General features: G+C 40.4%; 1 protein-coding gene across 1 annotated transcript in view; it reads left to right on the top strand.

The window, feature by feature from the left end:
• Positions 1-9,746: 9,746 nt before the first annotated feature.
• The window catches only part of pex5la (peroxisomal biogenesis factor 5-like a), a 49,081-nt gene continuing 41,033 nt past the window's right edge, over positions 9,747-17,794 (top strand). Inside the window, exon 1 of the mRNA XM_041935143.1 lies at positions 9,747-9,815. Coding sequence (XP_041791077.1) covers positions 9,747-9,815 — 69 coding nt within the window. The remainder of the gene's footprint in view (positions 9,816-17,794) is intronic.

The raw sequence follows: 17,794 nt of genomic DNA, 5'->3' as shown, positions 1-17,794 counted from the left end.
TGTCAGTTTAAATACATTTATGGAATCGATAATAATTTGTTCTAGCACCTACATATGATTTGCATCAACACTCCTAATCAAAAAAGCCAACTGTTGACCTTTTCCAGGTTGGTCAGTGTGAAAACAGCAGCAGGTATGCTAGCACTGCTGCACGTCCTGCCAAGTCCTGCACCGGCACCTCGGTTCTAGCGAGCAGTAGTTCAACGTGGTGAATTCTTAATGTTGTGAACTCAGAGGTGGGTTTGTGGGTGTTTGGGCAATAATAGTCTGGCACACACTAGGTGGCCTGATGCCTCCGCACTGATTTCTATTTAAGCCGTATTTGCTCAGCTGTCGCAGGGAGCGGCAGCCCGCAAACCCTCGGGGACAGTTTTTCGCCATCTATCCCCATTATGAGGCATTACAGTCCTCTGCCCTTCCCAGAGTGTCACTTCATTTTTGTGAAAGCTCTGCCACGGCACATCCTCTTCAGAATGAAATATATTCAGCTGTGCTGCACTGAAATAAGGTTTACAGGAAATCAGAGCAATATTTATTTCCCTGTACGGAAATCTAATAATGGACAATTACCCAGGATCTTGTTTGTTGATGAAAATATAGTTAATTAAGTCTTGGTTAATAAATTGGCTACTGTATATAAGATATCCACCATAAGTTACTGTACAAAAGTTGCTTGCAGCAGATAATAGTTCAGCATCTTTTTTTCAGCCATGTGCACAATGCCAGCTTGTCTGTGGGTCTTGGTTTTATATTTGGTCTTAGGGGCTCTATTAAGTTTAGTGTGCATCCTGCTGACATTCACAACAGAGCAAGGTTGAGCCGTATTTCAGCATAATCCTGACTGTTTGTTTTAAGCTGCTGTGTAAGACGCCAAGAAACTCTGGGTTTTCACCTAGGACAGTTTAGAAGGTGTCAGGTATCGATAACAGAGAAAAACACTCAAAAGCCAGAACTCATAACTTGCATTCAAAAGTCACACCACTCTTTAATCTCATAAAGCAGCACTGAATGTACTGATATGAAACACAAATGTTTTTCAGTGATACGTTTCTTCTGTGTCAATGAGAGTAATAAATATGCGGAAATGATTCTAATTATGCCACTTAACAAAAAAAGATTGTGGTTTTATGGTGTTAAGACTCTACCCACACAATCATATATCACACAAGTTATTCAGAGGAATTGAATTAATGGTTGTTAACAACTACTCAGAGTTTGTGGCACAGAGTCGACAAAATGTAAAAGCTGATAAATGCTGGCAAACAATAATGCTGCTGTGCATCTCATGAGATATTCATTATAGAGGGGATGTGATCAGTGAGCTGCATAACAATTGTGGCACCATGGACACTGAGTTCAATTAAAACAAGCATAAACAAAACTTCTGTTGCCTAATTTCAGATTAATAGCTGCTGTAAATTATAACTGAAAACGGCAAAACCATCTGCGAGTTACATTTTAGGTTAATCTCACCTATGTGACACCTGAGTAAGCTAAAGCAAACTCTAAAAAGCATTTGTCTTGGTTCTGATTCGCAGCCGAAGCCGGTCATGGCCTCCAGTAGCCAAATGCTGCAGGTGCAGAAATGCAGCCACAGGGTGGTATTCAGCAAATCGCCTGAAACCTCTTTTGTTGACGGAGGGATTTAAAGCGCCACCAAAGCTTAAATCCATACAGACTTGTCTGTCACAGTACTATGGGAGACATTCCTGACGGGCAAACACTTTTACACAGATCACCGGCTAAAGCGCTGCTGTCCAAGCAATCTGTGGCTGAAAATCTGTGCAAATGAAATAAGCTGATTCGCTTTCAAGAGACTGACGAGTTGAAAAAAAAAAGTGGATGCAGAAGCGATTGAAGGGCATTTCAAGCATTTACTCTGTATCTCTAAATGTATTATTTGAATCAAAGCTCCAACCATATAATGTAATGACACTTTCAAGTACATCAGCTATTTCATGCTTTTTGAGTTCATAGAACATCAAATGCAACGTCACAGAATATTTTCTTATTTCCTATGCTGCTATTTTGCGGAGTTTTGGATAGTTAATGTTGAAAGCAAACAATATATTAATTTCTATTTCAAATACTTTTAAACAAATAATTTGACATTTTTTGGAAATATGCTTATTTGCTTTCTTGCTGATGGCTTGATAAGAACATTGAAATCATTTTCATGTCTGTATGGTAAACATGAAACATAAAGATTGGTTAGCTTAGCTTAGCACAAAGACTGAACACAGGGGGAAAACAGCTAGCCTGGTTCTGTTCAAAACTGCTTGCTTAAGAATAAATAAATGAGATATAACGTGTTAATCAGCGAGCTTTGGAGGTGCTGGTAGATTTTCTTACCTTCAGCCAGAGTTAGGCTAGCTGTTTCCTCCCATTTCCAGTCTTGTGCTAAGCTACGCTAAAAGGCTGCTGGCTCCATCTTCATATTGACCATACAGATATGACAGGAATCAGGAATCAGGAATCAGGAATCATTTATTGTCATCACACCAGTTTCCAAGTGCAACGAAATTCTGTTCAGTTACACCGTCCCAGAGGACACAATGGCACAAAAGACAGTACAAATAATTGACATGGGAAGACAGGGACAGGAGAACCACGATGCAACCAGCAGGGCGGCGCCTTGCTTACTTAGATGAAAAACAAATGAAAACAGGAGGGGAGGGAGAGGAGAGAGAAAAAAAAAAAAAAACTAATCTCAGACTGCGCCCATTTGGGGGGGGGCACAGTGTGGGCTTGGTAAAAAAAAAAACACCTCAGCACAAGCAACATTTAAGACATCATAACAAGGCTGTAACACCTGCACATGTGGGTGGGGGAAGGACAGGGGTGTCAATCTTCTCATCTAACGTTCAGCAAGAAAGCAACTAAGTTTATTTCCCAAGTTGTCAAACTATTTCTTTAACTCAATTCAGAAATTAAGGCCTTTGGAAAATGATTTCGACTTTGCCGCTGTCAGTCTAAATCTAACAGACTTCACTTGTTTGATTGTTTCTAGAAAACAATCCTGTTCAAAATAATTGACTAAGTCTGGCTGCCTCTAGCACCTTGATAAAATATTTTCCTGTGCAACATTATGCTGCATTCGATGACATTATATGCACTCAAGAGACAATTAAAAACAGACAACTTGCTGCAGCCTCCGATGCCTCTAATTAGTTCTGTGGCCTTAATTGCACTTTTGTTATGAAGAAAATAAGGTAACCAAGGAATCAAAAAACTGATTAGAGATGAGAAAAAAATCCACCATGCTGTTTTTCAGGGTTATAATTATGTTCACATTAAATTCATTGCAATTAAATAAGATAATGTTGCCACAAGCACAACAGAACATTGCTTCACAGACAAAAACGTGCCTGTGATCCTGAATGAGCCTTGAGACTGTTTGAGGCTTTGAGAGTTAGCTCATGTCTGGTGCTCGGACATATTTATTTTGATGCCAATGACTTAATGTCACATTTTCAAGTCTTTATAAACTAGTCTGGGAACATGAGTGGGTACTAAATGTATCCTCAGGAGACAAGACTTGGCGTGGAGGGCAGTTATTTGTGCTGGAGCGTAAATTTCCGCCAGCTGCCAGTTGTAGCTCTGGACGTGATTTGTATTCGCCATTATCGACAAAGAAATCTCTTGTCTTTGATGTGGCACTGCTGCAAACACTATCAAAGTGCAGGCCAATAGTTTTGGACAGTGATGTATGAGCAGCTGTAAGCACACTAAATTCTTCAAATGATTTTTGGAGACCACGTCAGGTTGCTGTTTTCTATGACATATTATGTGTGCTGCCACTGTACTCCATTCATTATAAGAAGCAATCCCCCGTAAAGTGCATGAAAGCCAATAAACAGTGACAGGACATGTCACACTGATAGAAAACCTCCTCATGAGCCGCTTCAGCTGAAATGGCAGCAATAAAATTGAAGACCCACGGTAACATTTATAGGTATTAGCCTAGCTTATCCGGAGTATTAGCACTATTGGAAGGCAGTTATTGGCTTTAATATCTGGAGTGTTCAGGATCCTGTAACACTCTGAGCCTCAGCACCAGACTCAGTTGCCCACAGTGTGTGTGTGCGTGTGTCCAATGTGATTAAATGTGTCTGACTCTGCATAATTCTCTCTTCCTTTGAAGGTTTGGTGTGTTTGTAAAGGACATCGCTGTGGACTATAATTTCCCACCAGCAAAGCCTGCAGAAATGCTAATACAAGTCCTTTTTGTGGCAACAAACAAACCTGCTTGCCTCGAAGTGAATACAGCGGCACAGCTGAGGGTGTAGTTAAAGAGATGTGGTGGTACACTGTAATTCTGGTACTTGTTTTGGCACAAAAATGCTCATAACCAGTTGTGTCTGACCAGTTCAGCTTGTGACCCCTTAAAAGAAAACACTGTCCACCTATGACCTGCTGCCACTGGTTGCATGTCCACCGACTGTGACCAGATCAATCCAGAGAATGATTTTTTTTTTTCCCTGTGAGCTTGTTTTACTTAGAGAGATGCCTGAAACACCTAAAATTATCTAATAATTTACAAAAAAAAAAGGCTAAGATTAGAGGAAAGCAATGAAAAAAATGAAGGTAAATTTGTGTAGCTTAAATTTAAATTTTTATGACGTCCTACCTAATTAATCATTTCGCAGCCCCTCAGATTTAACCTGCGAGCCCTTGTCATTGAACCACAACCAGAGCTGTTTGTCCAAGTCATAAGTCCAACAATGTTGTTCATAATTTCTATTTAAAGACAAAGCTGTTAAAGCTTCATTATCATTTAATTCTTACTGCATATTTATTGACTGAAATAATGTATGGAGCTCTGATTGGTAACCAGAACCAGCCTCAGTTGAGGCGCCTGTTCCCTGTGCAGGAGATCTACCTTATCGTGACTTATTTACACAAGCTCCCCAAGTCCCACTTAGCCAGTAGTGTGCCATGCAGAATATGTGCTCATCCCTGACTGTGATATACTTTCCACCTGCAGAAAAGCATCACAGCTATTGTTCGTAGCTTCTCTCTGAAGCCAAGAGCGAATCATGCCAGAGGTGAGAGGCCAGAGGTCTGCCAGGGGCACCCACAAAAGAATCAAACACAGCACAGCATTATCAAAGCCAGCTGATACTGTAGCATGTGGTTTCCAGGTACTGACCATGCAATACAGTGAGGAAATGATATTATTTCCTTCTTCAACATTCATATTTGAATGTTAGTACTGTGAAATGAGACAGGATAAACAACAGGTTTTTTACCTGCCCACAACCAGTGCTTTATATGGAAGGCTATTTCTGAAACAGATCTTGTAGTGAACTATCTCCTGTTATATAATGCAGGACTTAAATGTCACCAGATTAACACTATAAAACAGATCAACAGAGAGGCGCCCTGATTTTGAGCAGTAGGTATTCCCTCATGAAATCCGTCTCTTACATGAACTATGAAGAAAGGGGCCACTGTACAGTCCACCTTTTATTAGCTAAGTGCTTTATGTCAATTCCACAAAACCCTTGACTTTTGTTTTGTTTTACATACTCTCACAGAACAACTGTAAGTCAAGATTGCATTACCCCAAAGCAGATGCAATACCATTATGAGGAAACAAGACAGCAGACAGTCTGGACAATCTAAATCTGCTTCATCAAAAGACCATAACTGTAAATGATTTATTTTCTTTACTTGTCTTTACAGTATATGTTTAAGATCGATACAATGAAAATTTAATGGAGAATTAATGGAGAGGGGAGAGGCCTACTGATGGGAAAAGATTATGAGATGACTTCCATCGTTGCTATAATAAGGCATGGAACAGGAACCTGGCCCCATGTCCAACGACCCGTTTTGACCCTCTAACCCCTACAAATGTTGTCTATCCTGCAAACATTTACAGTGTTTCATCTCTAAAGAGGCTCAGTAACAAACTTCATTTCTTTGTGTAGAAGCCATGACGCATTAAATTCAACATAGATGATTTGATTACTGTCTTGTGAATGCCACAAAAGATGGTACAATATAGCTGGTGTGCAATAAAAATGCAATTTCACTCCTCATTAGTCTGAGCCACCAGGCCTCCTTTGTTTGGGATCCATTACAATACAGAAGTGATTTTTACACCTGTCCAGTTTACTGAATACTTGACTTTTTCAGTCCCTTTTTCATCGTAAATGACACTGAAAGCAAGAACATGCATAACAAAAAAAGTGGCACAGTGTGGTATAATATACACTTTCTGACTTTCATCATGTGTGAACTGCTTGATGGGAATATCACAAGTCATCAGATTTGGTCTCGAACAGTCTCGTACTGGAAACAGTGTGGCTGACTGCAGGTTGTCTCTGATGGAAAGCAGATACTGGACCCTCATTAAAACCAGGTCAGGAGCACAATGACGTCTGACTGGCAAAAAGCCATCACTTTAACAGATAGATGAAGCCAGTTGTGTTACTTTTGCCATGTCTGAAAAGGGCTGCAAGGCTTTTCGGGCTAAATGTTCAAAAGATTCTTTTTACATTTTCAAAAATAGTCCTCTGAATGGATAAAGCTGGCTTTCATTCACTTCTTAGCTGAAGGATTCATCATTGTTACCTCTTACTGACTGTAGAAAGGAACTTTGAACACAGCGACTTAGCCAGGAAGCACAATGCAATAGTCGCTCAATGAGACGATCATAGCATTAAAGCAAATTTCTCGAGTAATGATATTTTCCCCCAGAATAGAAACAACTTAATGCAAGAGGAACAAACTCTCTCTGGCCCTCTAGAAACAACAGCTCTGTGTCACTAACACTGAAGCTTATGGTTTTAACTTTCCTATGAATCAGTCCTATCAATCCTCCATGAGAATGCTTGTGTCGGACAACAACTTCCCGGCAAATGCATTAGTTTGGGGCGATGAACGCTCTGCGGTGGCTGGGAGATGGATGTAAATGGATTTTCTGAGCCTCCTGATAAACGCTAACATATACATCCTCTGCCACCAACAGCACCTAATGATATGATTAAACTGTCTGCATAATGCTGCAGTCAATCTCATCTGCTGTGGATAATTTGTTTTGGGTTTTTATTAATTTTATCTTCCAGAACAGCCCCACGGTGACCAAATCTTTAGTCAGAGGCTGCTGTACTCGGGAAGAAAACAATGTAATGAAAATGTGTTATTGTCATTTCATGCAGCTCCGACACTGAAATCAGATGTTCTTAAACAAAACAATTAATTACTCGTATGTGTGTCTTTGGCAGCCTGCATGCTTGAAAAAAAGCCTTCATCCTACTTATTTTCAGAATGTAAAAATCTTCTTGTCAATGTTTCAAACAGCTGTGTTGGTCGGGAAAACCAAGTTGGAAATAAAACTCAAGGCTATAAGGTTTCTAGATAGCTATCCACTGCAGTGTGCTGCCAAACTTATCTGTGTTCATTCATAGAAAAATAAGAGCTACTTACACAAAAGTCAACATTAAGCAAAACAGCAGACCAGCCAAGGCTGTAAACCAATACAAACTGACTGCGTGCCTGGTAGGAGATATCCTCGACACGGTTGGCTCTCACCATACCTGCACATACGGCACAGAAGGAGCAGTGAGCACTTGTCGAATTGCATCATCATCCATTTAGAAAAACGATGAAAAACAAATGTTTAGAGCTTTTCAGAATCATCTCTGGCCACATTAACGCCGCTTTGCTACCGGCATCGCCTTGGTGATGGCTGTTGTTCAGTTGTACTGAATGAGACTAAGCTAGAGAGTGGGCGCAGGTGGCTCTGGGGACTTGATTAGGAGCATTAGGCTTTCAAGGGAACGCTCCCTCCAGGCCAGGCACATGCATTTTGTGACATGATCAGTTGAGGAAATCAGGGGAAGAAATGCCTAATTCATTTTTCTGGTGAGTGGAAATGTGAAAAGCCCTAATAAGATCCAGCTAAAAGGCTTCCAGTGTGCTTCATGCTCAGCTACACTGAGTCTACAAAACGTAGGAGCTGAGTGTGATGAGCAGCACTTTTGTCTCCGGTCAGCAAATTTAATTGCGGGAGGATGGAGCTCTTTTCTGAGATGAAATGTGCAGTCTCCTGTGACAATTCGAATTCTGCAACATCTGTGTGTCCTAAAATGATTAATAGTGTACAATATAACGTCTCTTCTGTCTAGAGGTAAAGTGTGAAGTGAATGAATGTCTGAGGGGAAGCTAGTGGTTTCTGCTGTCCAGCCTCTTCCATAAAGTCAAGGTGAAAATGGTGACAATAGGCTGGAAAATCAATTTGACCTCTTATGTAATCAATTTTTACTGTTATGTAATGTCGACTTGGCAATTATCAGACGAGCTCTGCGCAGTTTTCCTCCTTTGGGGTGCTGTGGGTGGTAGACAGAGTTCATGTGTATATGCTCGGAGCGTATGTGTTGGTATAGTGAAGGTCACATTACAGGCTTATACTGTGATCTTATTACCTCTGTCGACTGAAAACCTTGTATAGTATCAAAATAAGGCAAAATAATTAACTATTTAGCTTGTTCATGTTTGAGTAGCAAACTTGTCAAACTGACCAACAGTATGAGGATCACGACTCAAATAAGGTGATATGACTTGAGCAGCAGTGCACAGGTAGCTGATATTTTGATAATGCAGCTGCCTGTATGTCTCTCTGTGTTTGTTCAGAACCAAATTAACTTTTTATGTCCAAAGCTGATTAAAATGTATTTTACAAGGGAGTGTAAATGAATAACTAATATTATTACTAACTGGGGAGTAATTAAGTTCATTATAAGTGAATAATGCTGCCAAAATACAGTATGTGACAATCAAGTATTTCTAAAGATACAATAAAGATATACACTTACAACTCTTTCTCTCTCTTTGTCACCAACCAAAGAAAGTTTAGCGCCAGGTATAATCATTGGTGTGACACTTGCGGTGCACTCAAGAAGTAACAATTAAAAAAATTGAAGGAGACTTTTGACCACATTTGTCTTTCGAAAACATTGGCTGTTTACATTCATGTTTAGTTTCTACGTTTCCTGGCTTGTTGCTGCCACTTGTCGATCAGTGGACAGGAACGTATGTTGCGTCACTCGCATGCTTGCATGCATGTGCAAGTGAGCAAAACAATACAGGGACTACATAGCTGTCAGAAACTCCACAGGGTCCCTTTAACAAGCAAGCTCACCAATCAGAATGAACTGACTTTGGTTTTATGAGTGAAGCTTCGCAGATCAGCTGAGCTTGACAGCATGAGGCGTTTACACATCACATTACTTTTACAGTAAAGTTTGAGACTTTAAGTTAACTCTAATCTTGCTATTGCAACATGCATAACGTAGCTTTACAATCACTGCAAACAGAGATACGTTACATCAGTTAGCTGCCCAATAGACATGGACGTTCATCTGCCACACACTGTGCATAATTCTTGGTAAATAACATGGTCTGTGTATAGAGCTCTGTATGATATTCTGTCTTCATAAGTACTGGATAAGTACTGCTGTGGACAACCATGCTCATCACTGTCTACAGTCAACCCTCTACATTGTGCAGTGACCCTCTTTTCATCCCCATAGTCTTGTGGAAATGTCTTCAGTGGATGTTGTGTTACCGTAGACAGACCCACGCAGTATTTCCATCATCATAAGGTAAAGTCTTTTCTGTAAGATGCCCTGGACGGGGGCAAAAAGCACTGAGTTGTCCAACTGTCCTGACACAAGTCATTGTTGATCTCACTGTTGTAGGGGAAAGACTCTAGGGCTGCAGATAAGACTGTTGCCATGGTCCTGAAGGAGATACCAAGTAAGGCGTCATCAGAAGGGAAGCCCCTCCTCACAGTGACTACCAAGGTGGGCAGAACCATTTCAGAAAACACCCCCGCCCTCCCCCCTGCCTCCAAGTGGAACGTCCTTCTGTGTTGGTCATACTGAACAATAGCAAAGCTTTGACTGTCCTATAACTCCACTGTCTACTAACTCATTAATTAAGCCTTATGACTGTTGTATCTAACATAGAAGCAACAACGATTCATTTCCAGCTGCTCTATGGGGTATAAAACTCTTCTACCACATCACTGCATTTACACAAACAGTGAATAATGATCTTACGATCTATAGACGTAGCCTCAAATTGCTGCAATCACACATATTACTTTTTATCTTCCCAACTTAGCCTCTGACAGATTCATAGTGCTCTTCTAGTTAACATTTATTATGCATGGAGGGGATTAACCAGAGGGTCACACAAATTTCCTCTTCCATGCCTAATCAGGTCAGAAAAACTTCCCCATGAACTTTTTACACCTCATAAGCAGCTAATCCTCCGCACAAACAGCGTATGAATGCATTTCCAAAATGCTATGCCACACAGCATGGCATTGAGCTATTGACTGAGCTCTCTGTGTACAAAAATGCAGCAGCAAATTACTGTTTACCCGCTGCTGAGCTTTTCACTTCTCTTTTGCTTTTTAAGTGTTATAGCTGGATGGAGTCGGTGCTCCAGATGCCAATATGAGTTTTCTTGCTCTGTGCTTGATTGCTTTTGTACAGTTTGTGTGTGTGTGTGTGTGTGTGTGCGCTGCCGTGTGTGTCCTCTTGTATATCTGTCTGTGATTTAATAACCTATAGCATGCTTTATACTTGTTTGACTTTCTGATACAACGTCTGGTTTGACAAGCTGACATGCAACCAAGATAATGCTTCCACTCAAGTGGAAGGGATTTAATTATGCCTCAGAATATTTGCTGACAGACGGAAGCTGCTGAGTTCCCACTAACAAGATATGACTTGTGCATTTTTAAAAAGATATCGCTCATTTTGTCGTCATGTGTAAATCATGTTTAGTCGCAATTAAAATTACAGTGAGGAATCAGTGGAGAACAACTTCCCTCTATAAAAATTTTACTTTAATTCCCCGACATATGTCTCCTGTGTGTGTCAGGACAACTGCTTATTGCATTTCACACCTGAAGCCTTTTCCTCTGGTGCATCTATTGAATAGAATCAAATGCCGCATTTTCATGGAGATCAATATTATGGACACAACAGGCACCATATCTGATTATAACCTGCTTCTAACATTTTACCACCTGCAAATATCAATACCGTCAGAGAACATAGTGACGAGATCGACTGAGAAAAATATAAACACACACGTTGCAAACATGTCAAACAAGTGTCTGCGAGGCATTTTCCCAGAAAGTTTCCATTATCTGACAGAGGAGACAAACAAACACACAAACAATATGAATCTCTTACTCACCTACATCCACTCACATTGCAGTTTTCCCTAATTGTCAATAATAGCCACAATAACCAACAACAGCTAACCAGAACCAACCAACAAGCAAACAGCCCAGTCACACAGTAAATAAATGTGCTGACATATAAAAATAATCACTGTTACTTGTATCATTATTGGGGTAAATCTGATTATCAATTAATCTACTATGTATTTTAGGTCAAAATGTCTGCCCTAACCATGACATATGGTAATAAATTGAAATGTGTTTTTCCTGTAGACCTTCAATGTACCGGACCTCCATCCTCACGTTGTTAATGTTTATCAAACGCTTGCTGTTAGCTTCGGTTTAGGCACCAAAACTACTTGGTTATGTTTAGGAAAAGATCACAGGTTTAAATAAGTACTTTACTGTTATGTACATGATGTATCGTAAGTATGTCATGTAACCTAGGGCTTCACACAGGAAACAGCAGTGGTCTCCTGGTTTGTCCAGTGTTTGTTTGACCCATCCATCCACCCCACCTTCCTCCAAACGCAAACATTCTCGCTCCTTATTCTGTGTCACCTGACTTCCTCCTTTGCTCCCGTCATGATTACTACAGGAACGGAACAATAAACGGAAATGTGGGTCGTAATAACCTGGTTAGGACGGGCTCGCTATTACAGTAGAACATCACGCATCTCAGTCTTCAATATATCTTCAGTGTTTAGAAACAAAGAAAAGCAGCCTTGACTGATGACAACACATTTGCGATGCATTAGGCTTCACGCAAGTGTATTATTCTTGTAATCCTTAAACAAACCTGAAAACAGGACAATTAGCAGCAGCTGCGGTCAAGTGGCTGCTCATAACTGTGCTATAAAACACAGCAACAACTAAGGATGCCTCCAAAAACCAAAACCTTGCACATGATCACTGTTCATACCCGCTTGTTATATGCACTTCACCAACGGTCTCATATGCAAGCACACACACACCAGAGTATAGTAAGCAGCTGTTGCAAGTCAGCATTGTTCTGCTAAGAGCAGTTGGTAAATATTTTATGCCGGAAGAGAGTAAAGCAAGCATCAGGGAAAAAAAAAAACAAAAACAGATCAGGTTGTGTGTTTTTCACCTCTCACTTGAATGTTCGTCACTTTGCTTACAACCCTTTTTCAGGAAAATAAACACAAAATTGAAAGAACTGCAGAGTCAAGCTTATCACGTGCCATGTGGCCAGACAGAGCTCATGATCGCTGTGCTCTCCAGTGGCTGAGGCCGCAGTTTGAGAGGCATCATGTTGCCCTTGATGTCACTTAGCGAGTGACAGAGGCTAAGTGACAGGCTGTGGCTCCTCACGCCACAAGTCAAATCAAGTCAAGTCTGTTTGTAAAGCCCGATATCACATGCAACGCCTCGATGGACCTCAGAGTCAGGGGTCTCAGGCCAGGCCAAGCTCTCTGAGAAGAAATAGAAACTTCATAGAAAGCCAAGCACATTAAAAAAAACAGGGTAAAACCCCACAATTATTGCTTTAACAGTTCTGATTTCTTTGGAGGATGAGGAGGCTTCCTTGTGGTAAGATAAAATAGTACATGAAGATGACTTGCAACTTGCAACTCCAATATCCCAAATTCTAAAGAGCGAATGCGCTGATCTGTGAAACACATCGCTAATCCGTGCAAAACCAAAACACCAACTTAACTGGCAACATAAGAAATGCATTACTGGGTCAGAGCAGTGATATTCTCTCATTTTCTGATTGTCAACAAATCCCATGAAAAGACCAAAACTAACAATGAATTCATTCTGCCTGTACTGCATATGTTTCGAAAGTCGATACAGCTTGTTTCTTTAAGCCTCAACTATTAAAAACACACCAATGAGCCACACCTTTACACTCAGTGACATGTTCCTTCATTACAATAAACATGGACACTGTACTTTATTTTGAGTCAATATCACATTGTTCTCATAAATAAAAGTAGCAAATGTGTACTAATCTGCATCTAAAAATAGTCCCCAACAAATGCACTATTTAGTCCAGTTTGACTGAGGTTTGTGAGGAACTACAGTGCCCAGCTGTTTTTTTTTTTTTTTTAAAAAAAGCTTCTTCTTTTTTAAACATACAGTATATACGTGACTTGTTTTTAAGAATCTGTATCTTCAGTGGGAGTTAATGGGCTTGGGGCTGACTGCCACAGACAGGGCAGTGAACTTTCACTTTGTTAGTTTGTTTTTTTTTTACTTGGGGTTTGCTGAATATTAGATAACAGAGAATAATGGCAGTCTGATCCTTAAAAAACTGATATACACAGAAGTAGAACATTTTGTCTTGGCTACACTTTTTCACAATTTTAATTCCCAATTTTACCGCCTAAGGACGAATCATGTAAAACCATTATGATGAGTCATAAAATACCCAACTAACTGAACTGCAGTATTCAGGCCTGTGGGAGTACATGGAACAGTTCATTGCCACCCACAATAGCAGCTTTAACACAACTGTAATGAGTAAACAACCTGCTGCATTACAGAGAAGATTTACAAAGACACATCGGAATGAAGAAAACACAATTTAGCATGAAAACGTATAGATGCTGAAGCGTTAAATGTGATTCATTTCCTGATCACAACATAATCAACATGTGAACCACACATACTGAAAAGAAGACAACCATCCTGAACACAGCCTCCAGGCTTTATCCAATAACTGTTCTAAGTTCTCTGCTTTGATATTTTATATCCACCATCCTCTTTATGCAGTGTTTTCCATCCTCCCGTACCTCCTCCTGTCCTCACCTCAACCTCCCCACCTTCAAAGCTCTGACAAGTTTAACTGGTACACAGTTCCCTTAACAGCAACATCTGAGAGATCTCTTGGAGTCAAGCCCAAGCGGCACAATTAGCTGAAGTTTTCCATTACATAATTTTCTAGATTACTCCTTAAAGCACTTGTAAACAAAGTGCCAAAGTGCTTTGCATATGAGAGGAGCAAAAAGGTATAACAGGAGGGAGCAAAGGAGGAAAAAAAGGCTGCATGGGAAAATGGTAAACTCCTCGTAGTGAGAGTAATGGGCAGGCAACTCAGAAAGCTTCTCTCTTGGGTTAAGAGTGAACCTGTAATTGGCGTTTGCATGCAACCTGCTACCACGCATGTCCCCAGATGAATGTGGCCGATCTTCTGTCCCCATTTTCTGGATGATTAGAAGAGGCAAATGCAGAGGTCTCATTTTATCAAAACCATTACTTAAAATTGGCCCCAATTCCAATCACAGGAAGTGCTATGATGATCTACGATGATCACGTTGTCTGCAGTGCAGACAGCACAGTGTCCTCCATGAGGAGACTGCCAGCAGTGACGTACAGCCACATCCTTGATCCCAACAGTTACGACCCAACTTTCAGGCGCAAACCTGACAGTGAAATGTGAGCTTTATAAATGCTCAAAACACAAATCAGACAGCTTTATTTATCATTATTGAATGTGGCAACCAGTGATCATAAGTCAGACTGTCATGCTGAAAAAGTCTACAGCCATGCTAGCAGCTCTGTCAGCCTGTGCTTGGACATAGCAATGATTTGTGCTAAATGCTAACATTATTATGCTAACATGCTAACAGTGACAATGCACACATGCTAACGTTCTGCATGTATGATGTTTACCATGTTCATCCTATTAGCTCAGGGCGTTCACAAGCTAGCATTTGTTAATTAGCACTAAACACACACAAGTCATTAGGGAATTTGGAAATGTCACACGTTTTACAGGTATTTGGTTATAATTAAAAGCATGGGATGAAGTTAAATTTTCAACATGAATGTCTGAACCAAATTTAATAGTATTCCATCCAACTTCATGGTGGCACAAGAGGAAAAGTCAGCAACATCAAGTTGTGGACTGGCAAACCGACCATTGTTGTGATATAGAGCCACTAGTGTGCCTAACAATGTGTCAAAACTGTTTAATCCTAAGAGATGCATCACAGTTGGTAAAGCAGAGGCTTGTTGTACCAGAGATCATGTTTTTATAATCCTCACTGCGTCAATTAAGGGCCAAGCTGGTTGCCGTTTATCACAAATAATGTCCTTGTTTCACAACTAAACATCACGTCGTATTTTCTGGGCAAAACTTCTGGCAGTGAACATGACTCAGCAGAGCTCCGAGCCAAGATTCTGTCAGCATCTCTCATTATTCTCTGAAAACCTCAAGACTTTTTAATGAATTACATGTATCACTTGAAGATTACGGCGTGCTATAAATGTCCAGCACGCTGCTCCTTTGACAGCGCTGACCTTCAGTCAATCAGTCGCAACATCAAATACAGTGACTCTGCAGGGAGGGCTTCGGCCTGCGTCCAGAGGACAGTTTTATAGCTCAAAAAATATAGAGTGGAGAAATCCAAGGTCAGCTGTCTTTAGGGGCATTTCCACACAAACTATAGATAATTTATGTGTTTAATGCAGACAGTAACTCACAGATGTACCCATTAGATGGTCTGCAGGCATCAAATAAAAGCTGTTATTCACTGACAGATGTTTCTCTGAGTATCATCCACTCAGCCACTGTGAGCATATGCATTTATGAATGTCACTGACGTTGTTAAGAGATTCTCCCCCTCCAGTCCTCAGGTCCCGCGTCTTTAAACAGAACACAATATTTACACAGCTCAGCTGGCATTTATGTTGAATGGACCAGTCATCCAAGAGGCTGTTTGGGTGGAGCTACATTCAATTTGTTATCAATAATGTAACATGCAGTAGATTTTCATGACATATCATTTCATTTCCTGTGCGATAATATAAAGTACTGTATTGGTTTTGATTTCATAACAAAAAAAATCTAATATACATTAACAGCAGGGTGCATGGTTGAGTATGTACAATTTACAAGAGCTGATTTAGTTACAAGAACTTAACATCCTCTGTATGATGTTCAAAAAAGTCAAACTGAGATTAAAATTAATAGAAAACTGTAGGAACCCTGATAACTCATTTAATTAGCAGCAATTACTGATCTGAAATGCATGCTTGGAATTAAACCTAAATGATACAAATTGATGATATATAAATAGATTCTTACTGAAACACCTGAAAGCACGAATACACATTAACAAGCTCCTACCTTGTCCTTATTAAATCATTATTCTGAGACCACATTGTGGGGGACACAGGAAACTATTGAGTATTATTTCTCTATATGGCTCCAATAATAGTTATTTTCATCATTGGTTAATTTAGTGATCACTTACTCAATTAATTCATTAGGACTGAAACAATGTAAAAAAATAATGAACTAGAATTACAACCTTGTGGCTGTATGCTTCCACCAACCAGTCAAGTTGCACTTCACATCTGTGTCTGTCCAGAGTCATGAAATATCTTTCACTATAATACATGGTGAAGATATTGAAGGGTATTAAGTGTATTTTTGGCTAAATGGAAGCTATCATTATATTAACATCTGTGATTCCAGTGAATAATGTCCAGTGTGAAACATGCTGTCTTCACTTAGAGACTGTTTTTCCAGAGCAGTACAGAGGGCTGATAGAGAGCTTGATCACATGGTGCAACAATAATCACCTGCACTACAGCTGCAGGTCTTTTCATGTGTAAGTTCATTGAGATAAACAAAAAACATACTTGGCCAAGAACGCTGAGCCATGACAGGGGACAGTGCTTCAGATATGGATGTTGTTGCAAACAAGCTGCAAACTGTAAAATCTGGATGCTTCACAGACATCTTCAACCCGGCAGCACAGAAGATCTATACAATCACCACAGTTTCAAGGTGGACACCCAAAGTTAGTGTCGCCAATTCAGCATCTGACCAAGACAATCTGCCCTTCCGTTCCTGGTTATGGTGTTGAATTATGACGTGAAAAGTGTTTTTGCAGAATATTATGACACCACAATGAAGCTGAACACATTCATGCGAAATTTTCCCACAACTGGCGTATAAATTCTTTACTTATGGCCAAAAATGTTTTGTGAGGTCACAGTGACCTTTGACCACCAAAATCTAATCAGATCATCCTTGAATCCAAGTGAACTTTTGTGCCAAATTTGAAGAAATTCCCTCTGGGCCTTCCTGAGATATCGCGTTCACAAGAACGGGATGAACAGACGGACGGACGACCCGAAAACATAATGCCTCCGGCCACAGCTGTCGCCAGCACAGAGGCATAACAATGCCCGTCACGATGCCCCAGAGCCCGAGGTGACATCTTCAAATTACTTGTTTTGTCTGGCCAATGATCCAAAACCAAAGATATTCAATTTACAATGATATCAAACAGAGAAAGGCAGCACATCGTCGCACTGGAGAAGCTCAATGAGGCATCTACGTCTTTCACGACACTAACCCAAGCACAATGTAAATCACTGAGTAAATTCGACCTTTAAAAACAAGTCTACCCCTGTGTATTCTCATTCTATGATTTGTCCCTGCAGTCCAAAATTGGGGGGAAATGCATGGGCTGGCAGCAGCAGAGGGTGAAATCAGGTTACTTCACACTGTGAGACTTCCCGTGAACCAGAGCTTTATTCTGACACCACAACTGCACAAACTCTAATTACCTGTGCTGGGTCAGCGTTCTGGCGGCG

Source organism: Chelmon rostratus, chromosome 4, assembly GCF_017976325.1.
Source record: "Chelmon rostratus isolate fCheRos1 chromosome 4, fCheRos1.pri, whole genome shotgun sequence".
NCBI lineage: Eukaryota > Metazoa > Chordata > Actinopteri > Chaetodontiformes > Chaetodontidae > Chelmon > Chelmon rostratus.
This window is presented reverse-complemented; position numbering and strand designations above follow the sequence as displayed.